This window comes from Falco biarmicus, chromosome 1, assembly GCF_023638135.1.
Source record: "Falco biarmicus isolate bFalBia1 chromosome 1, bFalBia1.pri, whole genome shotgun sequence".
Taxonomy (NCBI): domain Eukaryota; kingdom Metazoa; phylum Chordata; class Aves; order Falconiformes; family Falconidae; genus Falco; species Falco biarmicus.
In genome coordinates, this window is record NC_079288.1 from 82,682,361 (window position 1) to 82,708,554 (window position 26,194).

The 26,194-nt window shown below is 50.6% G+C and overlaps 1 protein-coding gene across 2 annotated transcripts; it reads left to right on the forward strand.

Moving 5' to 3' along the window:
* ATOH8 (atonal bHLH transcription factor 8) lies at positions 1 to 25,808 on the forward strand. Of its 2 annotated transcripts, none has more exons than XM_056349564.1 (3): positions 1 to 649; positions 15,297 to 15,492; positions 24,117 to 25,808. In XM_056349564.1, exons 1-3 carry the CDS (start codon positions 233 to 235, stop codon positions 24,239 to 24,241), a joined length of 738 nt encoding a protein of 245 aa, XP_056205539.1. In that variant the 5' UTR covers positions 1 to 232; the 3' UTR covers positions 24,242 to 25,808. The 2 variants fall into 2 exon arrangements, with proteins under 2 accessions (XP_056205539.1, XP_056205548.1); XM_056349573.1 differs by having other exon boundaries at positions 4 to 649; positions 15,297 to 15,488; positions 24,114 to 25,808.
* Positions 25,809 to 26,194: the final 386 nt, after the last annotated feature.

Consider the following 26,194-nt stretch of genomic DNA (forward strand, 5'->3'; position numbering starts at 1 on the left):
TAAAGCCGCTCATCTGCGCGGCGGGCCGGCTGCCGGCGGTGGGAGGCAGGCTGCGGGCAGCGGCGGGCGCACGCACGCACGGACGGAGGGAGCCGGCCCGCCGGGGCTCCGCTGCCCGCCGCGGCCGGGCGGGCGCAGATGGGCGGCGGCGGGGCGGCGGCGGCGGCAGCAGCAGCGGGAGCGGAGCGGCGGAGCGGCCGCTGCTGAGCGCACCCGCGCAGCGCGCCGCGCCATGCGGAGCACGCCGCTGGCCGAGGGCGAGCCCTGGCCGCGCCTCTGCGCCGCCGAGCTCGGTGGGCTGCGGCGGCTGCGGCGCAAGCCCGGCTGCAAAAGTTTCCGCGTGGAGCTGAAAGTGCTGAGCGGGAGGCGGCCGGGGCTGCGCGCTGCCCCCCCGCCGCCCCCCGCCGCCCCGCCGCCCGCCTGGGGGCCGCGCAGCGCCGCGCTCGGCCCCGCCGCCGCCGCCAGCGCCTTCCCCGCCGCCCCGCCGCCGCCGCCGCCCGCCGCCTCCCCGCGCCCGCGGCCGGGCGAGGCGGCCGGCGTCTCGCCGGAGATCAAAGCCCTGCAGCAGACGCGGCGGCTGCTGGCCAACGCCCGGGAGAGGACCCGCGTCCACACCATCAGCGCCGCCTTCGAGGCGCTGCGGAAGCAGGTACCTGCCGCCGCCGGGGCACCGCGCCGCCCGCCCCCGGCTCCGGCGGCCCCGCGGGGAGCGCCGCTCCGCCGGCGCCTGCGGGGAGCGGGGCGGGGGTCACATCGCTCTGCGCGTTCCACGCACGCATCGCCCCCCGGCCCGGGGCTGCGCGCCCTTTCGGGGACCCCGAGGGGTGCAGAGGGGTGTGCGGGGCAGGGCCGGCCCCCCTCAGCCCCGCGCCGGCGGAGGGCAGGGGCAGGAGCCTGGAGGGACGCCTGACAGGAGGGGAAGTCGGTTCAAAATGCCTGGAAGTACCAGCCCTAGAGCTATGCTAACACTCCAAATAAATAAATAAGGGCTTTTAATTTGCTTGCCGCTGGAAAGTTTTGGACGGGTTTGGGTGTTTTTTTTTCTCCCCCCGGAGAGAGAATGGCGTGGAGGGGGGCAAAATGAAACAAAACCGAGAAGACCCTCTGAGGGAAAACCAGAGGGTGGAGAGGGGCGCTTGGCCAAGCTGGGAGCTGGGGTGATGCTCCTGTACCGAGAGCACGTGTACTTGCTAGCGCTGCTGCTGGGGTGAGCTGCCCCAGAGGGATCGCTGGGAATCCGGGCAGCAGTGTGCTCCCGTTGACTTTTGTACAGGGTGCTTGAGCCCCCGGGGGGCTTGGGGCTCCTGCTGCCACCTCTGAAACCTTCTGTGCACCCTGCGTCTGCCAGGGTTAAGTTGTCGTCCCCCGCTGGTTAGTTTCCCATGATTTTTACTGTAGCATGTTCTTGAAGTGTGTACGGTGCTGGGCTTTCTTGTTGAGAGGTCTTGAAAACCCTCATGGTCTTCTGTGAAGGATAATGGATGTGTTCTCATATCTGGCAGGGTGGGGCTTCTGAAAGGTAAATGAAGTTTCGGAGAACCTCCCCCCAAGTGGAAGGTGAGGAGAGAGCCAGAGAAGCCGCAAGGTTCTTGTGCCTTCCTCACAAGGATAAATCAGTGTTCTGGCCCCTGTACTCAACCCTATACTTCTCCCTGTGCGTAGGCACCCTGTAGCAGCTCACTGATAGACAAAGACCTGCTGTCTCACAGTGCAAGCCCAGCTGTCCTGTCTTTTCTGCCTTTCTGGTAAATGCTGACGGGACTGTTCCAGGTGTGTAGGAAGGAGGAGACACACAGGGCTTGGAGGGCTGCGAGCTGCAGATGAGTCTGATTGTGAGAGATGCTGAGCATTACTTCTCCCAGGTTGGCCACTCCAGCTTGGTGGGAACAGCACACTCTGCTTACAGGGGGGCTCGCACCCCCAGGCTTTTGGCTACCATCTTTCAAACATTACTTACGCAAGCCATTCCCCAAGCGTGCTCACTTTAGGTCTCAGTATTGTTTCCTGCTCAGAGGAGCTCTGCTTGTTCCTATGTCCTACATGATGCCTGCGGCCCTTCTCAGTGACTGCTATGTGTTGGGAAGCTGCACCCCAAGAGTTAATTCTTCCCCGTCATCTACTTCTGCAAACAAACTTCCAGGCCCGACCTCAGTAGGGAGCACAGGCTGGGACTGGGACTGTATGTCAGGAGAGAACTGCTGATGAGCATCTGAACTAGAGCCTTTTCAATCACCACGCCGTGGTGGGATCTGACAGCTTCTGTTACAATCGCGGTCACCCAGTGTGTGCTGGATGCTGTCCCTCTGGTGCTGTGAGGCCACCCCTTGTAGCTGCTGCGGACTTGATATATTTTGTTTCTATAAGCTGCTCCCATATCTCGGTTGTTTGGTGACTGTATGTAACGTGCTTGGAAGTGTCAGTCTAATTCTCCGTGGACAGACATCTACACCACCAAAACCGCAAGGGGAAGTAGCACTGATTTCCCAAATCACTGGCAATCTTGTTCTAGGCTGAGCCTCAAGCAGAAGTCAGGCAAGCAACAAATTAAAGCCGCACTCTTTGGGGAAATGGGCAACTCTTGAAAAGCCTCAGATTCCTGGCCTTGGCCCTGTCTCCATAAATCATTTCAGCCCTGGGCTCAGCTGGGAGCCCGAAGAGCCTGAAGTTGCTGTCCTCTCTTCCCATGAAAGCCAGTCTCTAGGGTTAGCACAAGAACATACTGGCAGAGCTGTATTCACTCTGCAGAGAGAAAGAAATCATTCTCTGGGAAATGTTTGCTGCGAGGTTTTCCTAGCAATTTGCTGAGGGGTGGGCTGGCTGTCCCGACCATCATTGGATGACATTTGGATTCATTTCTTGTTGGGCTGCCAACGGCATGCTTGGTGCCGTACGTGACATCAGGTGACAGGCGGCTTCATTGCACATATGCGCGGTGCTGGCTTGTCACTCAAATCATTCACACCGGTGCCGGCAGAGAGTTTTTTGAGGAGCAGTTTGGATCAGAAGAGCAGGACGTTGCTCGCTGTCACCTCTTGGTCAGCAGGGCCAAGAAGCTGGAGTACGGAGAGATGCATCTGTAGAGGTACACACAGCTGAGAGGCTTTTTCTTGCCTCGGGTGAGCGCCGTTTTGGCACATCCCCGAGCATACAAAGGGCCTTCGCCCCGCACAGGAGGCGATCCCTGCGTGCCGTCAGCCGCAGACCTTGGTTTACTTCAGTTAGTCCTCCGTCCCCTCCTTGTCATCACCTATCAGGCTCTTAAGCAGCTGGGAGGCTTTTCCTGAGGCACTGAAACCAATACCTCCCTGCAGCGGGGTGGGCGAGGAGCACGGGGGAATGCCACACTTGCATGCAGCCAGCCCTGGCCCCGTGCTTCTTTGCGAAGGGGTCGGGTGCTGGATGTGGAGCTGCTGGAAGCAGGAGACCCGCTCTGCCAGCAGTACCCAGCACCCACCCGTGCAGGTGTTGTCCCCATCCCCACCCTGTTTGGATAGACGGGGCTGGAGATACCCATCCTTGCTGGCACACATGAGATAAACCCCCAATGCCTGCAGGATCAAACCCACTGCGGCCACACCGTAGGGAGCCTGTCCATGCCTGGTGAGGAGGAGGAGGAAGGGGAAGCCACGCTCCTCTGCAGGACACCCCCCCCACCTCAGCAGCCCACCTGAGGGCGAGTGGCTGGCACACAGCGTGCCGGGCAGATGGGCTGACAGCGACGTCGCTGTGCTCCACAGCTGTGTACATATGGCACACATGTTTTGGCTTGTGTCAGCTAGCTCTCCAGATGGCAGGAAGGGGTGGGTTGCCTGCCCCCCCGCCCAGTTCGTGGTGGAGGAAGAGCCAGCCACGGTCGTTTCACACAAGGAGATGCTAATCCAGCCGTGTCCCTGAGCACATGGCTGTCCTGGCTCACTTCTGAGGCCGGTGCCCCCTCAGAAGTGGGAGGTGGACGGGCAGCTGCCAGCTTCTGGAAGCTGCCTGCTGCTGGGAGGGATGTGTCATTGCTGCTGTGCTCGCCCTGTGGTGTCATGGCCACCAGGAACGAGGATCTCTCTCCTTCTCTCTGTATCGAGCTGCTGCCTTCAGCATAGGGCCATAACACTGAAGTGAGACTGAAGAGCAGATGCTCCTGAGATACAGCTCCTTCCCACTAGTCATGGCACTTGTGATCTTCAGATACTCAGTCTGAGGGAGATTTCCCTCCTCCCCTCAATCGTCCAAGCATCCTTTGTCCAAATGATCCTTCCACTGAGAGTGGACTCCCAAAGCCAACAGCGTAGTTCCCCATGGAAACACTCACCTGCTCTAAAACACTTTGAGATGGTGGAGATACTTCTGCTGCTGCCTTTCTGGGTGTCCCTCCTGGGTACTGCTCCTCTCCCCATGACTGGGCAGCTCCTACCCAGAGCGCTGGTCTTGTGCCCTCAGATGCCCTCGCAGGTGCTGGTCACTGGGTTCTTGCACCAGCCCCACTGCTCCAGGACCCCCCATAAGCAACATGATGGGCTGTCACTTCCATCCTTTCTCTGTCCCTCTCCCTGCTGTTGTGGGTGGCCAATGAACCCAAACATCCCTGATGCAGAGGGATGTAGCACTGAGTTCACAGGAACCGAAGGTCATCTCCTCTTCCATCTGAAATGCCCTTGGGCTGGTGGATGTCCAGGTTCATGAAGCAGCACAGCCGTTCAGAGGAGACAAGATGCAACACCACCACTGCATATCTTCAGAGCAAATGCTATCCAGGCCAGGCCATGGTTGCCAGCGACACTGACTCCATTTTTTTGTCTGCAAATCCCCTTTGGCAGCAAGAGTCTCTTGCTCCAGCACATCCCAAGGGTGAAACTGAACCATCATTACAGCATGGACTTGGCCACCAGGTTTGCTCCTGGAGGCATTTTCCAGGAGGAGATAGCGCTCTCCACCCTTAGGCTGCAGTGGGCACCTGGGCAAGGCAGCTCCTACCAAGATAACCGCACTCACAGGAGTTGCGATGGAGCTTCTTAGCTGTGCCGACAGACCCTAAGGTGGCAGCAAACTCTCCCTGGATGGACAGAGACAACCACAGCAGCCTTCCTGATCTGGAGCCTGCCTAGGCTTGCACATCTGGTTTCTCTCTGGAGCACTGCTGTCCAGCTCGTCCTCAAGAAAGCAACTCAAGCCACAGCAAGCTAGAGTCTGCGCTGAGAGCAAATGTGTCCACAGACATTTATTTTCCCTTGAAGTATATTGGCGTTTTTCTAAATCTTTTCACCACTGCATTACCAGGGACCTCTCTCTGCCTTAGCAGCTGACAGCCTCACTCTCTGCACTCATGTGGGTTCTGGAGATATTTTAGGGTTTTATAGGGCTTTTTAGCTGCTGGAGTGGAGGTTTTATCCCCCCACCAGCATCCTTTCACTTTTTGCTGCTGGCATGCACGTGGCCGCTGTGGTTTGTCGTTAAATCAGTGCAGAAAAGACCCTGCTTGCTGTCATCAGGAGCATGGTGGGACATCGTGACCGGCAGCCTCAAGGGCACGGGAGGAGGTTGCATTGCTGTGGGGTGGCATGGGGGCAAGCTGTCTGCAGGGGTTTGAAGGGACAAGCCAGGCAGGCAGGACCTGCGGCTTGAGCAGCGCCTTAGCCGCAAGCCAGTGGAGGCTGAGACTATTCTGGGGATGCATCATTACGTGCTCGTCCTCTTTGTGTGTCATCCCAAAGGCAGCTGTGGTTTGTCACCTCCGCAGGCGGGACACCGTATGCGACTAGTGTCGCTGGCGTGTCCTTACTATGGGGTGGGGAGGTTGAGAGCCTTCCTCCATCACCTGCTGACATCTCCCAGCCCTGTTCCCAGTGATTCATCCCCCCAGCAGGAAACCTAAAATGCCTTAAAACCCAGCTCCTGAAGACAAACCTCCCATTGGAATTCGCTGGGGGCGACAGCTGGGTGGGAAGGTTTGGCCCTGCTCCACGGTGGCAGTTGGAGAAATTCTACTGGACTTCGGGAGAGCCAGAGCATCCTCCACATGTTACTCGCAACGTGCGGTACCACTGCTGCGTGTTGTCATCGCACAGCACAGCGTTAACCAGAGCATCTCAGTAGTTTCAGCCAGTCTGGAGTGACGCTTACAGTTATTTAGAGCCCGGTTGGGGCAGAGCGGGGCAGCACTGTGGTTTAACAGCTAAAGAAGATGACAAAATACTGGCCTGAAGCAACACAAGGGGAGAGAAAATAAGGGAGAAACCAGACAAAAGGACAAAAATCCTGAAAACAATGACTGTGTCACTAAGAACAGGGCTTGTTTGCTCCCTTGGCTGCTGTCTAACTGATTTTATCCTCTGCTACAAATCTGGCTCCTGTCAGGAGGTATTTGCTCTGCCTGCTGCAGCCACCCCAAGTTAACCTCTGTGTTTTCTTACGGCTCCTGCTGAAATGGAAGGAAAGAGTCTGCTTTTCTCCATTGGGCTTTGAATCCAGCCTCTGCTCCCTGCCTTAATCTGCTCTCAAATTCCTCTCCGGGCTTCGGTCCCTGTGTTGGAGAGGCGGGATACTTTACGGTACCTTTCAGCACAGCCCCCCGGGCTCTTTGCTCCTGACCTGCGTCTCCTTCAGTCCATGCCATGTGTGTTCACAAAGTGATATATCCCACCCTGGTCCCACTGTGCACTGTCCCCTGTGCCAAGCAGGGATGCAAGCAGAGCCACACATGTTGTGGGAGGGTTGTGCTCCTTGCAGCTGGCCACAGGCTCAGGGCAGCTCCTGGGTCTAAGCAGTGATGGCAAGGGAGTGGAAAACCTCGTGGTGTCCAGCAGTGGCCAGGGACTAGAGAATCACCAGGGCCAAGCTGAGGCTGGTATAATGCTGTTAGCTCTGGTGGACCTTGTGCTCCTTCTAGTCCCCAGGTGAATTAGACCCATTGGACATCAGAGATGGAGATGTCCTGGATGGAGATGGAGATGTGGTACTACTAAAATGTCACCCAAAAAAGCGTTTCCCCACTATAGTGCCTGAGGATAGCCATAGAGACTTGCTGTGCCCAATGGCCCTGGGATTTCATCTGTGATGCCCCAGTAGTCCTCTGTGTAGTTGTCATTTTGGGAAGTGGTTCCAAGAGCCCACAGTAAGGTAAGAGCTTTGCTGCAGCCCAGCAGTGTGCTACTTTTCATGCATGATACTGAGAGCATGTTGCACGCCCTGGGGATGTTGCAGGAGCCTTTGAGCCTTTGGATGTAAAACATCCAGGGATAGTGCAGGACGACTGTCCAAAACAGAGCAGAGCCAGGCCTGGGGCAGTATTAATCAGACTGCCATTTGGAAGAGATCCCCAGGGTGAACTCACCCAGCACCACACCTAGGTTTTGTTTGGAGGAAGCCAATTCATGCTCCAAAGAGTGAACTCATGTTTTTGCAATGTGAGCGATGGGGGAGCCAGGAGCTGGGAGGGAACCAGGAGCTGGGTTATTTGACAGCGTAGACCCACCCAGGAGGCGAAGGCGCCTTGGTCAGGACTAGTGCTCCTGCCTGAGTGATGATGCTTTTGTTCTCATTGGCATTTTTAAGCTAGGTTTGGTCCCTGGCTGGATGCTTTGCTGTCTGTGGCAAGGCAGGGATGAGGCTTTCCTTCAGGCTGCTGTGATCATTTTGCTGGAATGGGGCTGCCCATTCCCCACCATTGCATTCTGGTTGCAGAGAAACAAAAGCCTCCCACAGGCATGGTATGAAATAGCTGGCTGGAGTAGAGCTCAGTGGAGTATCTGACACCAGGTGCCCACAGATGGTCGAGGGAGGGAATTCTGCCCCTCTACTCCACCCCGATGAGACCCCACCTGCAGTACTGCATCCAGCTCTGGAGTCTTCAGCAGAGGGAAGCCATGGACCTGTTGAAGCGAGTCCAGAGGAGGGCCACACAAATGATCAGAGGGATGGCTGAGAAAGTTGGGATTGCTCAGCCTGGAGAAGAGAAGGCTCCAGAGAGATCTTGTTGCAGCTTTTCAGTACTTAAAAGGGGCTTATAAGAAAGATGGGGACAAACCTTTTAGTAGGGCCTGTTGATAGGACAAGGGGGAACAGCTTTAAACTAAAAGAGGGTAGATTTAGACTAGATACAAGGAAGAAATTTTTTATAGTAACAGTGGTGAAACACTGGGCCAGGTTACCCAGAGAGGCAGGAGATGCCCCATCCCTGGAACCATTCAAGGTCAGGTTGGACGGGGCTCTGAGCAACCTGATCTGGCTAAAGATGTCCCTGCTCATTGCAGGGGGGTTGGACTAGATGGCCTTTAACGGTCCCTTCCAGCCCAAACTAGTCTGTGATGCATGTCCTTCTCCAAAAGCAGTCCCCTGAGAACCATGCCATTTACCCACAAAGCAGGGTCTGGCCTTGCTGGGTTTAAACCCGTGCTGTGCTGCCCTAAAGGTCCAGTTCAGTGTAGCAAGCACCAGTGGCACGGAGGAGCCATCAATGCAAGCTGGCGGCTGCTGTGCCACGAGCAGGAGGAGAGGTATTTGGGGACCAGGGCCATGCAGCAGGCTCTGTTGTTGCACGTAGGAGTAGTCTTGCAGGCAGCAAAGCTGCCTGTCTGATAGCTGCAAGTTGCTTGGTGGCTCTGAACCACACAGCATGGTTCTCCTGGGTCCTAAGTTCAGGCATTCCATGGAAGCTGTCTACTTCCATGGTGCTGTTACTGCAATTACCACATCTGCCCACTGATAACCAAGTGCACTGGAGGAGTCTGGCAGGACTGTGAAAGGATGGCCCAGCAATGCTTGCAGGCTTTTCCATCGTACAGCTGTATAAATCGTCATCGTCCCACCTGGGGTGTTAGGAGGACTCAGGGCATGTAACCATCAGGAGCAGGGTAGGGAAGCCAAGTCTCTTGCTGGTGAATCTGAACACACTGACTAGCCCATCAACAAAGGGGTCCCCCAGGAAGTAGGAGGACCCATATGTATTCATCTCCCCCCTGGCACTAGGTGGAAAGAAAAATGCTGGTTCCAAACCCTTCCTAAACATGCTCCACAGCGTAGCACATCTTGAAGACAGGCAGTGATCTTCTGGACAAGGCCTTCAGCTTGTTAAGGCTGTTACTCATAGAATCACAGAATGGTTTGGGTTGGAAGGGACCCATAAAGATATCTAGTTCCAACTCCCACCATAGGCAGGGGCACCTTCCACTAGACCAGGTTGCTCCAAGCCCCATTCAGCCTGGGCTTGAACACTTCCAGGGATGGTGCATCCACAACTTCTCTCCTTCTCCTCCCATTAACTCTGCAGACACCAGCTCTGGAGATACTTTGGGATGGTGAGAGAAGAGAGCGCTTTTGCTCAGGACCAACATGCAAGGAACACCAGCAGTCCTGCTGCCCCAACCTGCTGCCTTCCCCTCAAGGTGCCTTAACCCCAGGAAACATCCAGCTCACCCCCGGGTAGAAGGAGGGATGTACTAAAGCCAGAACTATTAAGCACTGGACATTCCTATGAATTTTCTGGCAATATTTTTGGCAGGAGGTGCAGCACAAACAATGAGACAGTGCAATTGCACTGTGTGTTTGGACACAGGGAAGGGGCAGCCAAATGCTCTCCTGGGGCAGCCCTGATGCGTTTTAACTCCCAGCATAAAAATAAAATAGATGAATTAGCAGACGGGTAAATTCAGCAGCTTATTATGTCACGTTGTGGAGAAGCTTGCTGTCAGGAGACTTTAGCTTACACAGCATCACCAACAGGGATGTTTCTCTGCCTTGGAGCCACCGTGTCTTCTTTGCAGTACCCAGGGGGGCCAATTCTGCCCTGCTTGACCCTCATGTGGAGGAGGTCTATGCTGCTGAGTCCCATTTCTAGCACGATAAAAGAGAGGTCTGGACCCCGGCACTCAGCAGCCTTCTTCTAGTATTTTCATGTAATGTAAAGCAGAGTGGACTTGGCTTTACAGACATTATCTGTACAGATCCAGAAAGTGTTTATAGAAGTTGTATCTTACTGATAAGGACAGTGCTACCCAGCCAGAAGCTGAGTGGTGTGAACTGGCTTCATGCTTGTCAAGTCCATGGGATGCTCCTGGTTGTTTTCTGCAGACCCATCATGGTAAACATACCCTGCACCCTCATATGGCAGGGGTGGTTCTTGTACCCTCTCACCCATCTTTTTCTCTAGTTGTTCCCCCACCCCATCCTGCAGTCTCCTTTCCTGTTCCCTGGGTGAGAATCAACTCCAGGACGATGTCTTTGGTGGGTGGCAGTGACCCTCTGGGGAGCTGCAGCGGAGCCCTGCCTGCCTTGAGCCGGCTGGCTGTGGGCCAAGCACTGCTGCAGTCAAGCATGCGCCAGACTTCCCACAGACTTGCCAGGGAGCATCTTCAGTCTTCCAAGGGTACTGCCTCTGAATCACAGACGTCAAGGATGGAAAAGACCTGTTAGATCACATCCCGTCCTATCTTCCTGCCAAAGAAGGGCTTTTCTGCACAGGAATATGTCTCAAGAGCGTTCATCTTGCATTGCTTCAGCCCCTGCCAGCCTGGAGATCACTGATAAGACCCATGAGACTCTTCAGAGCCCTTTGCAGACACAACCAACAAACATCCTCTGGCTGAAGCTCTGGTTCCTGCTCGCCCCAGCCCACTGCCGTGCTGACCTCCCAAAGCCAAGGATGGTGCCAGTACCCTTTCCTTTCTAGCAGACAGCTGCATTCCTTTGGATCGGTGTGAAATTTCAGCTGCAGTTCCTTCCTAATTCCTTTTAATCATTGCAAATATTGCAGGCAAGATGCTGAGCTGTGCTGCCGCTTGGCAGAAATCAGTGAGGTCAGATAAGGGAAATATTTTCATTAACTGCACAGAAACTTGAGCTCTCCCCTGGTTCCCCCTGGCTCTGGATGGACCTGCTCAGCTCCCCTCTTCACAACTTTCCCACAAAAGCCCTGATGTCTTTCATCTCAGGCACGATGAGCAAGTAGGTGGCAGAGGAGAGGGGTTGGTGCTCACCAGGAGCATGACAGATGCCTGCTCACATTACTTACTGCTGAAAATCTGGGTAGTGCAGACCCCATGGGAGCCGGGAGGGTTACACCTGCGTGGCCACACCAGCTGCAGGCATTTTTCCCATTTCTAAGATGCTCTCTCTGTTTTGGGTTGGATTTTGAAGATTGCTTGGCAGCCAGGTGTGTCATCGACACCCTTCACTCCAGCTTGTTGCAAATCTGTCCCCTCTTACCTGCTGGCTTTATGTTAAAGAAGGGATAAAACCAGAGTTCAGTTTCCCCCCACCTCCCCTCACGCCCTGCACTGCTGCGTGGGGAAGCTTGAGATCTGGATCTGAAAGAAGTGGCTCATTCCTCTCTCAATTTTCCATGTTTAATTCAAAAGGAAGCATTAAAATGGCAGAAGCTGAGCCAAGACAGGGAGGGTTCCTACAAGATAGTTATTCTAACATTGTTACCATGGCAAAAACTCTTATCTTCTGATGCTGGTGCCCCACACCCGTCGTAGCGGTGTCTGAGCTGCTCAAGGTGAACCTCTTGCCATGGATGTATGGGGCAGCTCCAGTTTGGACTTTGCTGCAGCATGTGGGAAGAGTGTTGTGTAACCCCAGTCAAGGGTTTTGTCAACTGTGTTAGCACTGAGATCTTTCTTGGAATTTGTAGCAAATATGTCCTACAAACCAGTTTGGGTTTTATTTAAAAAAAAAAAAAAAACCAAACCAAAAACACAAAAAACCACACAAAGAGTAAAACAGATGAGGAAAAAAAGACATTAGCCTGCCTGCTTGTGTTCTAACTGGACAGCGTCTGTGCATCAGCCTCAAGGATTTCATGGTCTATTTTCCTTCCACTTGATTTAACTTCCTTCTTGCTCTAATTCTGAAATTATTCCCACATTTCACTGAATCCTTCCATTTTAGTTTCCATCTTGCTTTGGTCTTTCACGCTGCTGTTTGATCTGGGATCTCCACTGTTCTTGTTACATCAGCATCAAAGGAGACTTGGATGTTTCTGCTGCCCAGAGCTCTTGCTTTCCAAATAACTCTCAGCTTATTGCATCTGGGGGCCAGGTATTATGGTCTGAGGGCAAGCGCAGCTGGTGGGTGCATGATGCTGGCAAAGAAGTGAAGGCAAGAATTTAGAGAGAGATGTTGTCAGGTAAAAAGGGGCCCTTTGTGCCACCAGGCTCCAGCCATTTCCAGCTACCCCTGCAGGGCATTCTGGAGCGATGGGCACAACACTTAGCCTTGCCTTTTTGTTGACTGCTAGCCTTACAAAGAGTGTCTTACTGGTGGCATCTCGAATCCCATGGGACACTTAGTGCTGTTTTCAGCAGGAGGGGCATGGAAGTGGCTCTGTCCCTTCTTGGTTGGTATTACTAGCAGAGAAGTGTCTGCTCTCTGCAACTGCCACCTGAGGTCGATGCAAGCAGTGGCACTGAGTATTCCCAGAGAATAAATAGATGCCCTGTGGTATCCCTGCTTAATGCAAGGGGGGTTGGACTAGATGGCCCCTGAAGGGCCTCCCCAACCCCAAGTATTCTATGATTCCTCACCTCCTCGGGGGTATCAATAACAGATGTTGTGTATAAAAAAGGCCATTTGAAGCTTGTTGGCTTGCTTCTGGAGAAGCTGGATGCTGCTGGGCACCTCAGCTGTATCATAGAAGCCAAATAGTCCATAGGGTCGACAGCATGAAAATCCACATGTTCATGGATAAGGGTGATCCAACCGATTGTGCTTGGTTTGGATTTCCCTAAGGAGTATGGCAGAGCTCCTCCCTAGGAGCGTTTGAAGAAACTGAGCAGCTTGGGCAGAGTGCGAATTAGTGACCCGTGGGCAGGCAGGGAATGGTAGGTAGGGAGAAGGGGCCGGTTCCTGCGGGGAGGGTCATCAGAAGTATGAGTTAGCTTCCACACAGCTATCTGCTGAGGAGGTTTGTTCTTTTTCTTCTGGAAAAGAAGCTGAAGAGATGATGGAGGACTAAAAATGAGGGGGGAAACCAGGGGCTGTGCTTCGAGTAGGGAGTTGGGTTGGAGACCTTAAATGTCCCACCATATGAAATTGTGACTGTGTGAGCTCTGCTGCCAAGTGTGTTTATAAATGATCTGGAAAGGTGGGTGAGCAGTGCGTAGGAAGATTGCTGGCAATACTCCAGCAAAATGTACTGATATTTGCTAAAGGTAGTGAAGATAAGAATTGCAGAGGGATCTTATGACTCTAAGTGGCTAGGTAATGATATGACAGATTAAATAAATACAATGTAGATAAAGTGAAGTGATGCATATGAGAAAAACCATACCAGATTCCACATAGGAGATGATGGACCCTGAGCTGACCGTTATCTCAGAGAAAAGAGACCTCAGGGTTTCTGTAGATGATTCAATGGAAGTCTCAGGTCAGTGCCTGGTAGTGGTCACAAACTGAATCAGGAGTTATGAGAAAAGGAATATTAAACAACACAGAAAACAAAAGCATCTGTTAGATAAATATGCGGAGCATCCACAGCGTGCCTAATGCTGTGTGTTGTTCTGATCCTCTCAGCTCCAAAAGGACTAGGAAAGTTTCAGGGAAGAGCAACAAGGGTCATCAGAAGTATGAGTTAGCTTCCACACAGCTATCTGCTGAGGAGGTTTGGTCTTTTTCTTCTGGAAAAGAGTCTGAAGAGATGATGGAGGACTAAAAATGTGTCACAGAGGAGGTGGATAAAAATCTGTTGTCTTCTAGTACACGAACTGGGGGACCTCAAGTGAAGACAGTGGAAGCCAAGTTCAAAACAAGCAAAAGGAGGACAGTGTTATATAGACTGGGGAGAAAACTTTGCAAAAGTACGTTGTGCGTGCTCAAAATTGACAAGGGGTCAGCTTACCAGACCAAATTCATGGACAAAACAGATCTATCATGGGTTGCTAAATAAAGGGAAGGCACATCTAGCTGAGGTCATGGATCTGACGTTAGTTGGAGCCTGGCAGAATACTTGGGGAAATCCTATATATGCCTGAGCTGTTCTGCTCCTCCTTTGGCATCTGCGTATGGCTGCTGTGGGGTTCGTGGAGGGAGTGAACCCATCTTACCTTATATAAAGTCAAGGATATCACTCCAGGGATGAGCCTAGCTTTGTGTCTGTGTGGAGGAAAGAGAACCTGAGGAATGAGCATGGCAAGAAGCATTAAAAAACCTCCAACCTTAAACAGAGTGTGACACCCTAGATGGATGACGAGGCTGGAGACTGGTACAGAGGCAGATGGTAGAGGGACATTGAGACATTCCAGTGATTGTTGTAGTATAAAAAGTTGGATTGGCGGGCGGTCAGACAACCTGGGTGGCTAGGATGGGTTTCAGATAAGCACCCAGCTCCAGTTTCCCGTAGGTGATAGACTCTTCCACATTAAAGGCTGAATAACCTTTAGCAATTTTGCAAACTAGCAAACAGGGCATAAAGCCTGTTGAACTCAGGAGATGTCTCTTTAAGCTGGACGTGCTGAAGCTGTGTACCTAAAATGAGCGTATATGTACTGTTTTGCTGGATTGTAATTGAAAAGCAATCAAACCTTCTGCAGCAGGGAATTTATACAGTTCCATTATTGAGACACATACTGTTTAGTTTGAATTGTTTGAATGTTTCACATTACGCTAGAAATCTTCAAGGATAAAGATATAAATTGCTTAAGATATGGCCAGGGCTCTGAACCAGGCTCTGGTTTGGCCTCTTCTGGGAGGTGAGGTACTGTGGTGGGGTGTTTCAGCAGGTAGGAATTACTACCTCTGGGTCCTGCTCCTACAACAGCATCATGGTGTTGCACAGGCTGGAAATCACAGTCTATGCTGTTTGAGCACAAAACCACCAGGCTGTGTGATATATTTGCTCGTGCTGCCCTTATCGCCTTATTCTTTAAGACCTGTGATGGCATTGGAACTACTTGCGGGGACTAAGTTACTCCTGCGATGGCATTGGAACTACTTGCAGGGAGTAAGTTACTCAAGATGAGTAACTGGGTGGCATGAGGGTTGCAGCTTTCTGAAGAAATCAGGGCCCCTGGGAAGCAAACCGAAGGGCAGGCAGACATCCCAGGCCGTATCCTGCCATCGCATTTTAAGCAGAACTGCCCTGCTGAAATCAAGAGGCTTCGTGCTGCTTTCATCCCCATGGAGATCAGCGGGGGAGTTCTTCTTAAAAACCTGTTGGGACCATATGGCCTTTTATCGCTAGGGTTCCTATTTGTGTTAAAAACTGCTAAGAAAATAACCTACAGTTGTTTTTCGTGCTTCAAGCAAGATGTTTTGTTTATCTATCTGGCCTAATTTTTAATTTATTTTTTTTTCCCTGTTACCCTTTCTAGGTTCCCTGCTATTCTTATGGTCAAAAGTTGTCCAAACTGGCCATCTTGAGAATAGCCTGTAACTATATCCTTTCCCTGGCCAGACTAGCAGACCTGGATTACAGCGCTGACCACAGTAACATGAGCTTCTCTGAATGCGTGGAGCAGTGCACTAGGACCTTACAAGCAGAAGGAAGATCTAAAAAAAGGAAGGTATGTTACAGCCTCCCCCCACCTCGCCCCCCAAAAACCAGTAAAAATTACAAAAGGGGAAAAAAAAAGGGGAAAAAAAAGATAATACAAAGCTGTTTCCTTCCTTTCTCAACCTCTTGAAATATTCCTAATTTTTTTATCCCTTCCTTTCTCTCTCACTTTTTCTCCTCCATCCATCTGATCTCGTAATAACCACATTCCTCTCTAATCAAAGGCTTTTCTCTCCTCCCCATCCTCCGCGCCGGGCCCTTCCTCTCATTAGTCGCCCATCGTGTGTTTTAACACAAGCGTGATCCTATTAGAGTCATCTCGGGACTGTTACTTGTTAAACCAAACCAACCTTGAGTTGCCTTTTGGAGCCCATAAAACACAGTCGCCTGCCTGTGTTTTCTGTTTTGTTTAATCTAACACTTATCTCCGAGCAAAATCACCGGACAACAGGGGAAAAAAAAAAAAAGTAGCTAATGGAGACGTTGTATGTATAAACACATTAGAAAGATGTATGACCTGAAGGACATGTGGGTATCTTGAGGAAACAACGTTAAATCTAATTACGCCTTGCATTCCTTTAGGTTACTTAACACTGAACCAATTAGGTGAAATCATTGTCAAGAGGCGGGGGGAGGAAGCGGAGAGTTCTGCCAGTTTTCCTCTCGGAGAGTGACATGGGTGAATTAAAGGAGTGATTGATGCCTTTGTTCGGGCCTTTATGACAAAAAGAGTTTTGTAAACTTGAATTGAACTTCCCCCTGCTTTCTGGGCTTACTTGTCAGGCGGGATAATAAATCAGTGGGATTTTAATGGATGAATGGGCAGCAAAGCCAGGGAGCAGGCTCCTTCCCCAGTGTCGTTAAGATCTGCCTCTGATTTGGGCAGGTTTCCTCACTTTTCCTCCTCTTTAGCCCAACAAATCATCCTGCAGCAGTTCAGTTTATAAATAAACACAATAGCACACTCCCCCATCCCTTCCTCTCACTGTCACGGGCTGTATTTATGCCCCCGGAGCAGCAGTGCCAGGCGGAGATGTGGCACCGCTCACCCACGGCTGACAGCACCAGCTGAAACTGGGGGGTGCGGCGGGAGCTCCTGGGCATGGCCCAAAACTGGGCGTTCGTTGTGGGGTCCATAGTGCTGCAGTCAATGGTGTCTCAGGGACACGGATGTGATGCCACCAACCCTAGGGCAAGGTGAGAGCTGAGTCTTGGGTCACCTACCCAAGTCGAGATAGGGGAGAAGAAGGGGATGAGCATCCTTCTTGGGGCTTTGGCAGATTGCTAGAGGAGTCTTGGATCCCCTCCTCAGTCGAGATAGGGGAGAAAGGGATGAGCATCCTTCCTGGGGCTTTGTCAGATAACTAGATGGGTCTTGGGTCCCCTCCCCAAGTTGAGATGGCAGGGGAAGAAGAGGGTGAGCATCGTTTTTTGGGCTTCAGCAGATTTATGGGCTGGTGTTCAGGCCTTGGGTGCCCGATGGGCTGAGACCTATTGTCTTGGCTTATGTAAACCAACACAAGCTTAAAGAGAGAAAACGCGGAGCCAGATTCCAAAACGGCTCCAAATCCCAGGGTGTTCACATCTGAGGGTTAGGGCTGGGCCCATCCTTAATTAAAAAAATAAATTAAGAATTAAAAGCCTTCCATTTATGGCGTTTGTTCTCTAAAGTTTGCTCTGAAGCGGACACGTAGAGAAAAGCCCCAAGCCCATCGAGAGCTCATGAACAATGAAACTCTCACAGGGCATCGGCACATTCCTCCTCCCAGTGGGCCACCACTGATCCACAGAAACAGCGTCACGGAGAGAAAAGCTGCCTTTTCTCCAGGTTCTTGAAGGACACCCACCCTAAGCCTTCTCCAGAGGCCCTCTCCAGAAAGAGAGCTGGGCTTTGGACCTGGGGCAGGGTCTTGGTCCTTGTTTTTCTTTCTGGAAAGTGTCTTGCAAATGTATTTCTGCTGTTTGGGAAGGCCCAAGTTTAGGGCAGCCCAGGAGCCTGTGGGTAGCCCTGACTGATAGGTATCATTTTATTTCCAGCAGCATTTGCTCAAGTGATGGCAAGAGCACATTCAGCTGATGGTGAAGCCAAAACCAGGAGGTACCACTAACACCAGTAATTCCCAGTACATAGGAACAGGGTTGCAAAGCATGTGTTGGGAGGACTCATCTTGGTATCTCCTGTTCTCCTTGAGCCAAGCAAATTGATGGCATCATGAGCATGAGGGAGGGAAGTGGCATTGTCAGAGGGAAATTATAGATCCGGGATGGCTGTGCAGGGAAGATCCAAGCTCTGGATGTCAGGTGGTGTGAAGGGATGTCTCTCCTGGGGGGTCTCACACGGGCAGCTGGATGAGGATACAATGGCTTGGCCCAAAATTGCCGTGCCCTCATTAATTTTGAAATCGGCACGTTTTTCTAAGCTGTGTGTGTTTTTAATCAGGTCTCTGAAACCACTGCTCACTAAGCAGTTGCTCTGAATGATCAGCTTTGGGGTGGTTGTTATATTTTTGTTGTTGTTGGGTTTTGAGTTTCCTTTTTTATTCTCTCTTTAAAAAAAAAAACAAACAACATTGCAAGCCTGAGCCGAGACCTCCGCTCCCTGAGCTGTACCGTTGGGTCCGCAGCACCCTTATCTCCTGTCATCTCCATCTCATTGTGTCTCTGCCTCTATTGCTTGCTCTTTCAGCTCTGTGATTGCAATGTGCTATGGCACCGTAAGCTTTTCACACAAGAAAGTAGCTGGTTGGAGTTTGTTTTGGCAGGCAGGGGCTCCAGATGTTGCATTTGCTGGATTGTGCGTTGCCTTTTGCTTTGTTTTTGAGGGTGAATTATCTGCTGTCCCTAACATTAGGTTGTTGTTCAGACTTTGCTGTTGCAATAGGAAATTTAATGGGTGTTTTGCCCCCCTCCTTTCCACTCCATTTTGTTAATTAGAAAAGTTGGCTTTAGCCTTTCAAACTTGACTAGGGAAAAAAAAATCCCCTTTCCAGTCCTAGCTACAGTTAGGTTATACAGTGATTTTAGTTGTTGCAACTGAGACTTGACTGAGGGTGTTTGGTGATGGGAGATCTCGTTTATAAGCAGCAAAGGGGGTAATTGAAGGGCTTCAAATGCCTTTTCCTTTTTTTAAAAAAGCTATATGGAGGGGTGGGGGTGAATTCTGAAGGTAGCCTCATTTTTTTGAAGATGCCTTTGACTTGGTCATAAAAGTGATCTGGACTAAGCCTTGCCCATCACTGTGCATGCAAGAGTTGCACCACATTGGGTATTTGGGTTGCGACACCCGCAGCAGAACCCCAAGTCCTTCTAGGGTCACGCTGATGTCCTGGGAAAAGGGAGGGATCTGCCCTTGGCTCCAGCCAGGAGCATCCTCTGGCAGCACTGAGGACACAGCAGTGACAAGAGGTGGATCAGAAAGGGGAGTCCCAAGTTTCCTCATCCCTGGTGTACCTTGTTTCTGCACAGGGCATGGTCCTGAGTGACCAGAGACTGTCTGAAAGCCTCACACGAATTTTGTAGGGTTTTGGATCCAGTCTGTGGTTTGCATAGTCTCTTTTTATAGCCTGTTCCCCCCCAGGGCCAAATTCTGGTGCCCTGCAGGAAGGCGGCATTACGGCTCAGGGTTAGGGCTTTAAGGTGCATGGCCGGGTGCTCTCCCTGGGGATAGGTGTTCTTGTGGGTGCAGAGCTGTGCACTGCAGCCCCCCACATCCCCCAGGCCCACAGGGTCCAACCCCAGGGCTGTGGGTAGACCTTACCTCCCTGCCAAGCAGCACATCCACAGCCCTTTGGTCTGCACAGAGCAGGATTCCACCGCTAACAAATACCCTATACAACACACCCAACACTGAACAGAAAACCTCAAACTCTTAAAAAAAATAATAATCCAAACACCCATCGCAAGGTTCATTTTCTTTTCCTTCCCCTCCCCTCTTTGCTTTTGATTAGCCCTCGTGCTAGGCAGCAACATCGCCGCGGCCATGGGAACTAAGCTGGAGCAGGGAGGGATGGGTGAGGGAATTTTTTTTTGCTTCATCCTCCCCCCGTCCCGGCTCTTCTGGCAGTCGCAGACTCCAGATGTTCGGAGCGCGAGCTGGGAAGTCCTGCTGGCGCCACTTGGGGCAGAGGGCAGGGGAAAGGCACGCGAGCTGGAACCCGGAGTACTCAGTCACTGCAGGACTTGGCGCATTCCCCAGCTCGCTGCTGGCACATTCCCCAGCTCTCTCCTGGCCATCTGTTCCAAAAAAACACTTTCAGAACCTCATCATCACTCAGGATACAACACTGCGAGCAGCTGTTAGCGAGGCAGAAGGAAAAAAAAAAAACCAAAAAACACACACACATTAAAAAAGAAAAAAAACCAAACCATGCGAAAGGTCTCTTTGTGAGAGAGGAAACTGGGTTATGAATAACAGGCAAGCAGTTGGAGCTCAATAAAAGTTTTCGGCTGGAATTTAGTTTCTTGGGTTTGTGCCTGTGTGTATGGATGCGACCAGACGCAAGGAATTAAAACTTAAAAATGCTCTCTATATGTGTATATATATATTCCATGATAATTAAATGATAGAGAAGCATATATGGAATGAAAAGCCGCTCTATTTGTTGCAGTTGCTGCACTAAAATGGCTCACATTATGTATGTAATTATTGCATTATATAAAATAGTTATTGTGGTGTTCTGCCATGCCTTGATACCGCCTCATTGCTACTTTACTAAAAGCAGAGCTCCCGCTGTAGGTAACACTTACGCCTGTTGAAAAATTCAGAGGCGGGCATTCTGCAGGCGTATTTCCTTGCAGGAGTGAACAAGTTAAGTTTTTATATTATAGGAGAGAAATGGTAGTGGCAGGCTTGATTTGTGTGGCACTGAAACTATTCACTTGGAGCGCTATTTTTTTTTGATAACACTGTATCATGACTCGTGATTTACTTAGACAGAGCCCCGAGATAAAGCCACAGCTCCCACCCCCTGGTCTGCTCAGATGATCTTGGCTGCTGGGGCTTGCTGTTATTGATCATCTGATATTGATTATTACAACACATTCAGAGCCAGCACAGTAAAAATCTTGATGATCTGCGTGGCATTTCTTCCTCGCCGCTTCCCATCCCATGTGGAGAGGGGGGGTCTGATAATGAGGTTCGACCTCCCTTTCCCTGCAGTTTGACTTAGCAGAGGTTCCTCTTTAAAAATAGCTTCATATCCCTGCTAGGACTTGCAGGCGAGAGCGGGCAGCCAGCCAGTCTGCTTCCCCACGGCCGCCAGCTCTGGGCCCCGGGGAGGAGCTGGACCACAGGAGAGCAGCGACCCGCTCCCAGCCATCCTGTCTGCCTGCAGGACGGTGGGATGGCAGCATCCCCAGGTGGGGGGTGCCTGGATCTGCCTGGCCATGAGTTATCCCTGCCCTGTGCTAGCTGAAGGATTCCACACCGTGGGAACACACCTGCATAAAAAGAAGGCAGTGAGGGCGTAGTGAGGCTGAGTAAGCCCATAGTGGATTCTCGTGCTTGATGCTTGCATTGATCTGTCCCTACAACACGAAACAGCAGTTGCAGGTGGGACACGGGTGTGAGGCGAAGGGCTCAAGGCAAGTTCATGAGCAAGTTCACCCAGTGCTGGACAGGGAGGCAGCTATGCATATCCCCGAGGGGGGGTGAGCATCAGTACCCCAAAGAGCAGAACTGAAAGGTTTTCCTTGCAAAAAGGATGTGATGTGGGACTCTGCTGTTGTATGACAGCACCCCAAAACCCCCTTTGCTTTAAGGGGTGTTGGAGCAGTCGCATTGCAGCATGCAAAGGCTGGTGCTGAGGATTTGCTGCCATTGTGGGAGCAGGGTCCTAGCGTAGGCTCCATTCCCTCTCTAGCAAGAGTATTACCAAGAATTAGGTAAGATCTGCCCCACATGTATCAGGTAACTACAGCAAATGTGAGCAGAAGAGACAGGAGAAGCCCTGGAACAAAGGCTGACTCAGTTCCAGAAGCGCTTTGATTTATAGAGATTGAAATGCTCCAGGATGCTGCAAACTCACCAAGGTCTTTGGGCTAGTTGTCAAATTCAAGAGCCATGGGAGTTATGATATTAGATTAAAGCAGACCCTGGTTAATACATCTGTCTTCAGAGCTCCTGGCTGAATAGAAAAGGGTAGAGGGGGAAAGAAAGGAGCCTGTTACCACCTAACATAAACCATGGCCAGTGGTGGGCAGTGCCTGGAGACTGACCGAGTGGTGCCAACGAGGACTGCTGAGCTCCTCCATCGCATTGCAGAGGGATCTCTCTGTTCCCCTTTCTTTTTCCTTCACCTCAAAGGTACAGCACAATTGCCCTCACCTGCCCTTGGCTGGTTTGTATATACTCCCTCTTGCCCCTCCATGCCTGATCTTCCCCAATTCAGCGTAGAGACCTCCCGCTGAGGTCCCTCTTCTTAAAACCGTCCTGCTTCCCAAACGCCACCGACGCTTTTTATCAGCATCCAACACCCTGTGCTAAAGGGCAGGGTCTCACTGAACAAAGGCAGGAGGTGTTAACTGCAATCTCAGGTCCTATATTTTCAAGACTTTAAAAGAGCACTGGAGGCATAAGAGAGAGGGCCGGTGGCTTTGGCTTAGGGCATGAGGCTGCTATTGCTGGGTAATTCATTCCTGCAGTGGAAAAGGTTTCGCTTGCTAAGGCTGCTGTTCCAGATGGGAACAGGGGGGATTTGTCTCTCTGCTGTCTTTTAATATTAATGAGAGCAGTCATTGCTTCCCTCCTTTTTCTTCTTTTACATTTTCTTTCCATGTGGGTTAAATTAGACAGCCGTCTTCTCCGTTACAGGTTATTAATATACATTATTTATTGTTGGAAAATAATTTTAGGGGGTTCCCAACAGAAACGTTTGTGATACACAAGGCTGTTTATAATTGTCCCACCTAAACCTCATTTATTCAAAATCCCAAATCCCAATTAAGGCCTTGAATTAGTGCAGTAGTTTCTGTGTTCTGCTCTGAGCAGCACTAGGTAGTGTCTTACAGTCAGCAGAGACACCTCCTTATTGATAATAATTGCAATAACGAGCTCTGTTTTCAGATTTGGTGTGTGCCAGATGTGAAGAGTTCATTACTGCTTATGTAGAAGAGGAACCAAAGCAGGCTGGGACTGACAGTAATGTTTATCTGGGGACTTTTATCACTGGGATGCGCTGGGTTGCAGCCAGCCCACAGGTCCATCCTGTCCTCCAGTGGAGCTGCACAGCCAAACGCCTCCTCCACCATACCCAGATGGGCTGACCCCAGCTCCAGGGGTCTGGGGTCTGGCAGAGACCAGCATTTCTTGCATGGAGGATGACCTGGGCCCTTTGAGCAAAATACTTTTATCAAGGGAAATCCTGATGATTCTGGGGCAATCCCGTGCTTCCCAGGGTCTTCACTTCACAGGAGGGGGGTAACAAGGTGGATTTGGGGTTCCCCAGCCCCTTAGCCTGGTGTGGGTGCTCAGCTGTGGTGGTTGGTCTCGCAAGCAGCTACTCTAATGATAGTAATAAAATAAATAAAATAAACCAAACCAAAACATCAGTACATTAGTAATATTTTATACCTTAATGCTACAGTATACAGTAACGGAAAAGGAGAGGCAGTACAGAAACAAAATGGATTAAGGAAGAAATGTTTTTCAGGCCAAGCTGTAAGGAGTTTGCCCTTTTTAAGACTGTCAGAAGGATGGCTGATCTGTCCAGGGAATTGATGACCATGTCTAGAGGACCTTCAGGGGCCATACTGCACCCTGAAGGCTCTTAAATCCACTGGCAAAAAGCAAGAAACGGTGCTTGGACTCAGTACATGTGATCTCATTTCCAAGTTTCTAATTCCTAAGTTACTTAAAGAAGGATTTAGGAGCCCACGTGATGAAGGCAGTTTGGACAATGGTGATGTGATCTCATGAAAGAGCAGGCCCCGAGTATTTTACTCTGTTTTGAACTATGCTAACAATCATTTGTGGGTTATTTGTGGGGCTTACTTTAATGTTAAAGGGGGTTTAGATGAGGGTTTCTCTGTCTGAAGCTGTTGTGCTTTGGAGCTGTGCATTTTCCCATGGACCTGACTGTAATACTCCTTAGGCAAATGCAATTACCCAAGTACATCTGCTACAGCCGTGTACAGGGAGATGCGCAGGCACAAAGCACAGGTTACAGTCCTTGCGGGCTTAGAAGCCACACATGCAGAAAAGTAAATGCAATAACTAAAATACAGAAATAAACCACATCTCCTGCGCAAATCTGGCTTGTTGCAACTCCTTTGCTTTCTGAGATCAACTCCTGAAACTGAAAATAGACCCAAAAAGCTGCAGGTCTTATCAAAAGAAGGTATTTGCCATAATTTTTAAATTTTCTGGCAGGAGCTGGAGCCTAATAACCTTGTTGTACTTCTTCCCCAGACCTTCCTTGTCCCCCATCTCTGCCAGTCCCTCTGCTTTATGCAGGCTCTGGCACCATTGTGGCACCTACAGGTGGTTGCTCTGCAAGCCCAGCTCTTGAAGATCTGCACATCTGTGGCCAGTGTTCCCCAAGGACACCCCAGTGTGTGCCAGTGACAGGCATTTGTGCAAGGAGCTGCTGGGACACCATGTGTTCGCTGTTCTGATGGTGCATCTTTCTCTTTCCAGGAGTAACAACCAGGAAGGGAGGATTCAGAAGAGCTTCCAGCCAGAATTGCATCTGTTCTTGGCAAAGGCTGCACGATCCAGATGAAGACTGCAAGCAGCTTTTCTACAGAAACCCCTTTTTGAGATGATGATTGGCCAAGGACCTTTCTTAATCTCTGGAACAGAAAGGAAAAAAAGGAAAAGAAAAGAAAGAAAAAAAAAAAAGGACAGGGATGCTTCTTATTGTTGTTAAGCCAGCCACCTTTTAGTACGTGCAATTTATTTAGCACTTTTCCCTTTGCTTAACTGGGAAATGTTACCCTCTCAGCTCATGTGTACAGTAATTTTTTGTTGTTGTTGTTGTTGCTGTTGTGCCAAAGATTTGATGGAGCTTCTACACTGTGTCTTATTTTTGCCTTAATGTTAAATCTTTGAGCCAAAGAAAAGTCAGAGGTGCCATTCAGATGGTGGTGAGCAGGCCAGCCAGCTGTCAGTGACAAATCCGAATTTCTGAACCCTTCTGTGAGTCGCCTCTTATTTCTCCTGCCCACACTTCTCTGCCTGCAGCCCTGGAGCCAACGTTCAGTATGGGCAAGAGCTGGGACAACACCGAATCGTGCTTCAGCATTCAGGTTTGCTTCTTTCTTTGAGCGACTCTGTATTTCTGCCTTTTGGGCAATTTCCTGATGTTCCTTCCTGTGCGACACATCCACAGGGTAGAAATACTGACACAAAGTGAGAGCTGAAACAGGAGCTATGAATTTTATTTTTTTTAATAAATAATTAAAATTAAATAAGCAAAAGCTAAGTGCCATGTAAAGCAAAAAAAAAAAAATTAATAGAAAGTTCAGCTAGGCAGAATGAAATGCAGCAAAAAAATTCAGTGGGGGTTTCAGGTTTGTGAAGTCGGTTTTTTCCCTGGGGTTTTCCAAGTGGTCAGAAACCCATGTAATGCAAAAGCATTTGAATCCTATACTGTACCTTTCACTTCAAATTGAAGTAAAAAAAAAAGAAAAGATTGAGAAACATTTGCTTGGAGTAAGCAGACGTTATAGGTAATGCAGTTCATATGCAAGACATCTGCTAATGATGGGAGGACAGAGCTCTGTTCAAGTAAAAAAAAAATATGGGTTTCCAAACCAAGGAGATTGAACATATTTTGTTTCCCGCTCAAGGGGAAAGGTTATTTGTGAGGCCAGATTTGCATGCTGGGTACTTCAGCATAAATCAGGTTCCCGGGTGTCTGACTTACTTCAGTCTAAATCTGGCTGGGCATTGCCAGGCGCTGGGGAGGGCGAGGGGCTGGGGCGGGCGAGCATCAGCAGGCAGGGGAAGGGAATCATCTCTGTTCTGCTGACATGGATGCAAAACCTGAACTCCTCGGTGCCTGCTTGTTTATTTCCCAAGCTGAGCAACTGGCAGATCAACACCAAGCAGGGGAACCAGTGTGCAGAACCTGAGGTCACCAAAGCAGGGTCTGTGACTGGGGGCACCAGGCTGCACGGTGAGGGTCTGCTCACTGCCAAATCCCCTGGCCCAGGAGAGGATGGGCAAGCTCCCAGCGGGGATGCTCAAGACGTCTTCTACTTGATTTCTGGGACACACAGGGGCTGGCTGTGTCCAAGCTCCCTCCCAGGAGCTCATTCTACTGCTCACCCTCCACCCTCACTGCCGGTCATTATTAGCAGCCCAATAAAATACATTTTTAGATTGTCATTTGTATTTCTTTATTAAAGCACAGTTGTTAACCCTGACTTTCGTTACATACATTAAAGCCAGCTTTTTGGCTTGTAATGGGAGAGGGGCTGAGCTCATGGACTGCAGGAGACACTCCAGGGCTGTTTTCACCCGTGTCAAAGAGTTGGGTTTAAAGTGCATTTGCTTTCAAGAACCAGCAAGCAGTTGGACCTTGCAAATGTGGCCTAGCCACAGAAAACAGTGAGAGAAAGGGAACTGGAAGGCAGGAGAAAACCATCATTACAAGATGACCTTAAAGGGGGAACTGCAATTTTTGTATGGGGCCACACTGTAATTCTTCTGTCTGGGTTTCGAGCAAGAGCGATGGGGACAGCTTGGGGTTGTCCCCACCCTGGCACACACAG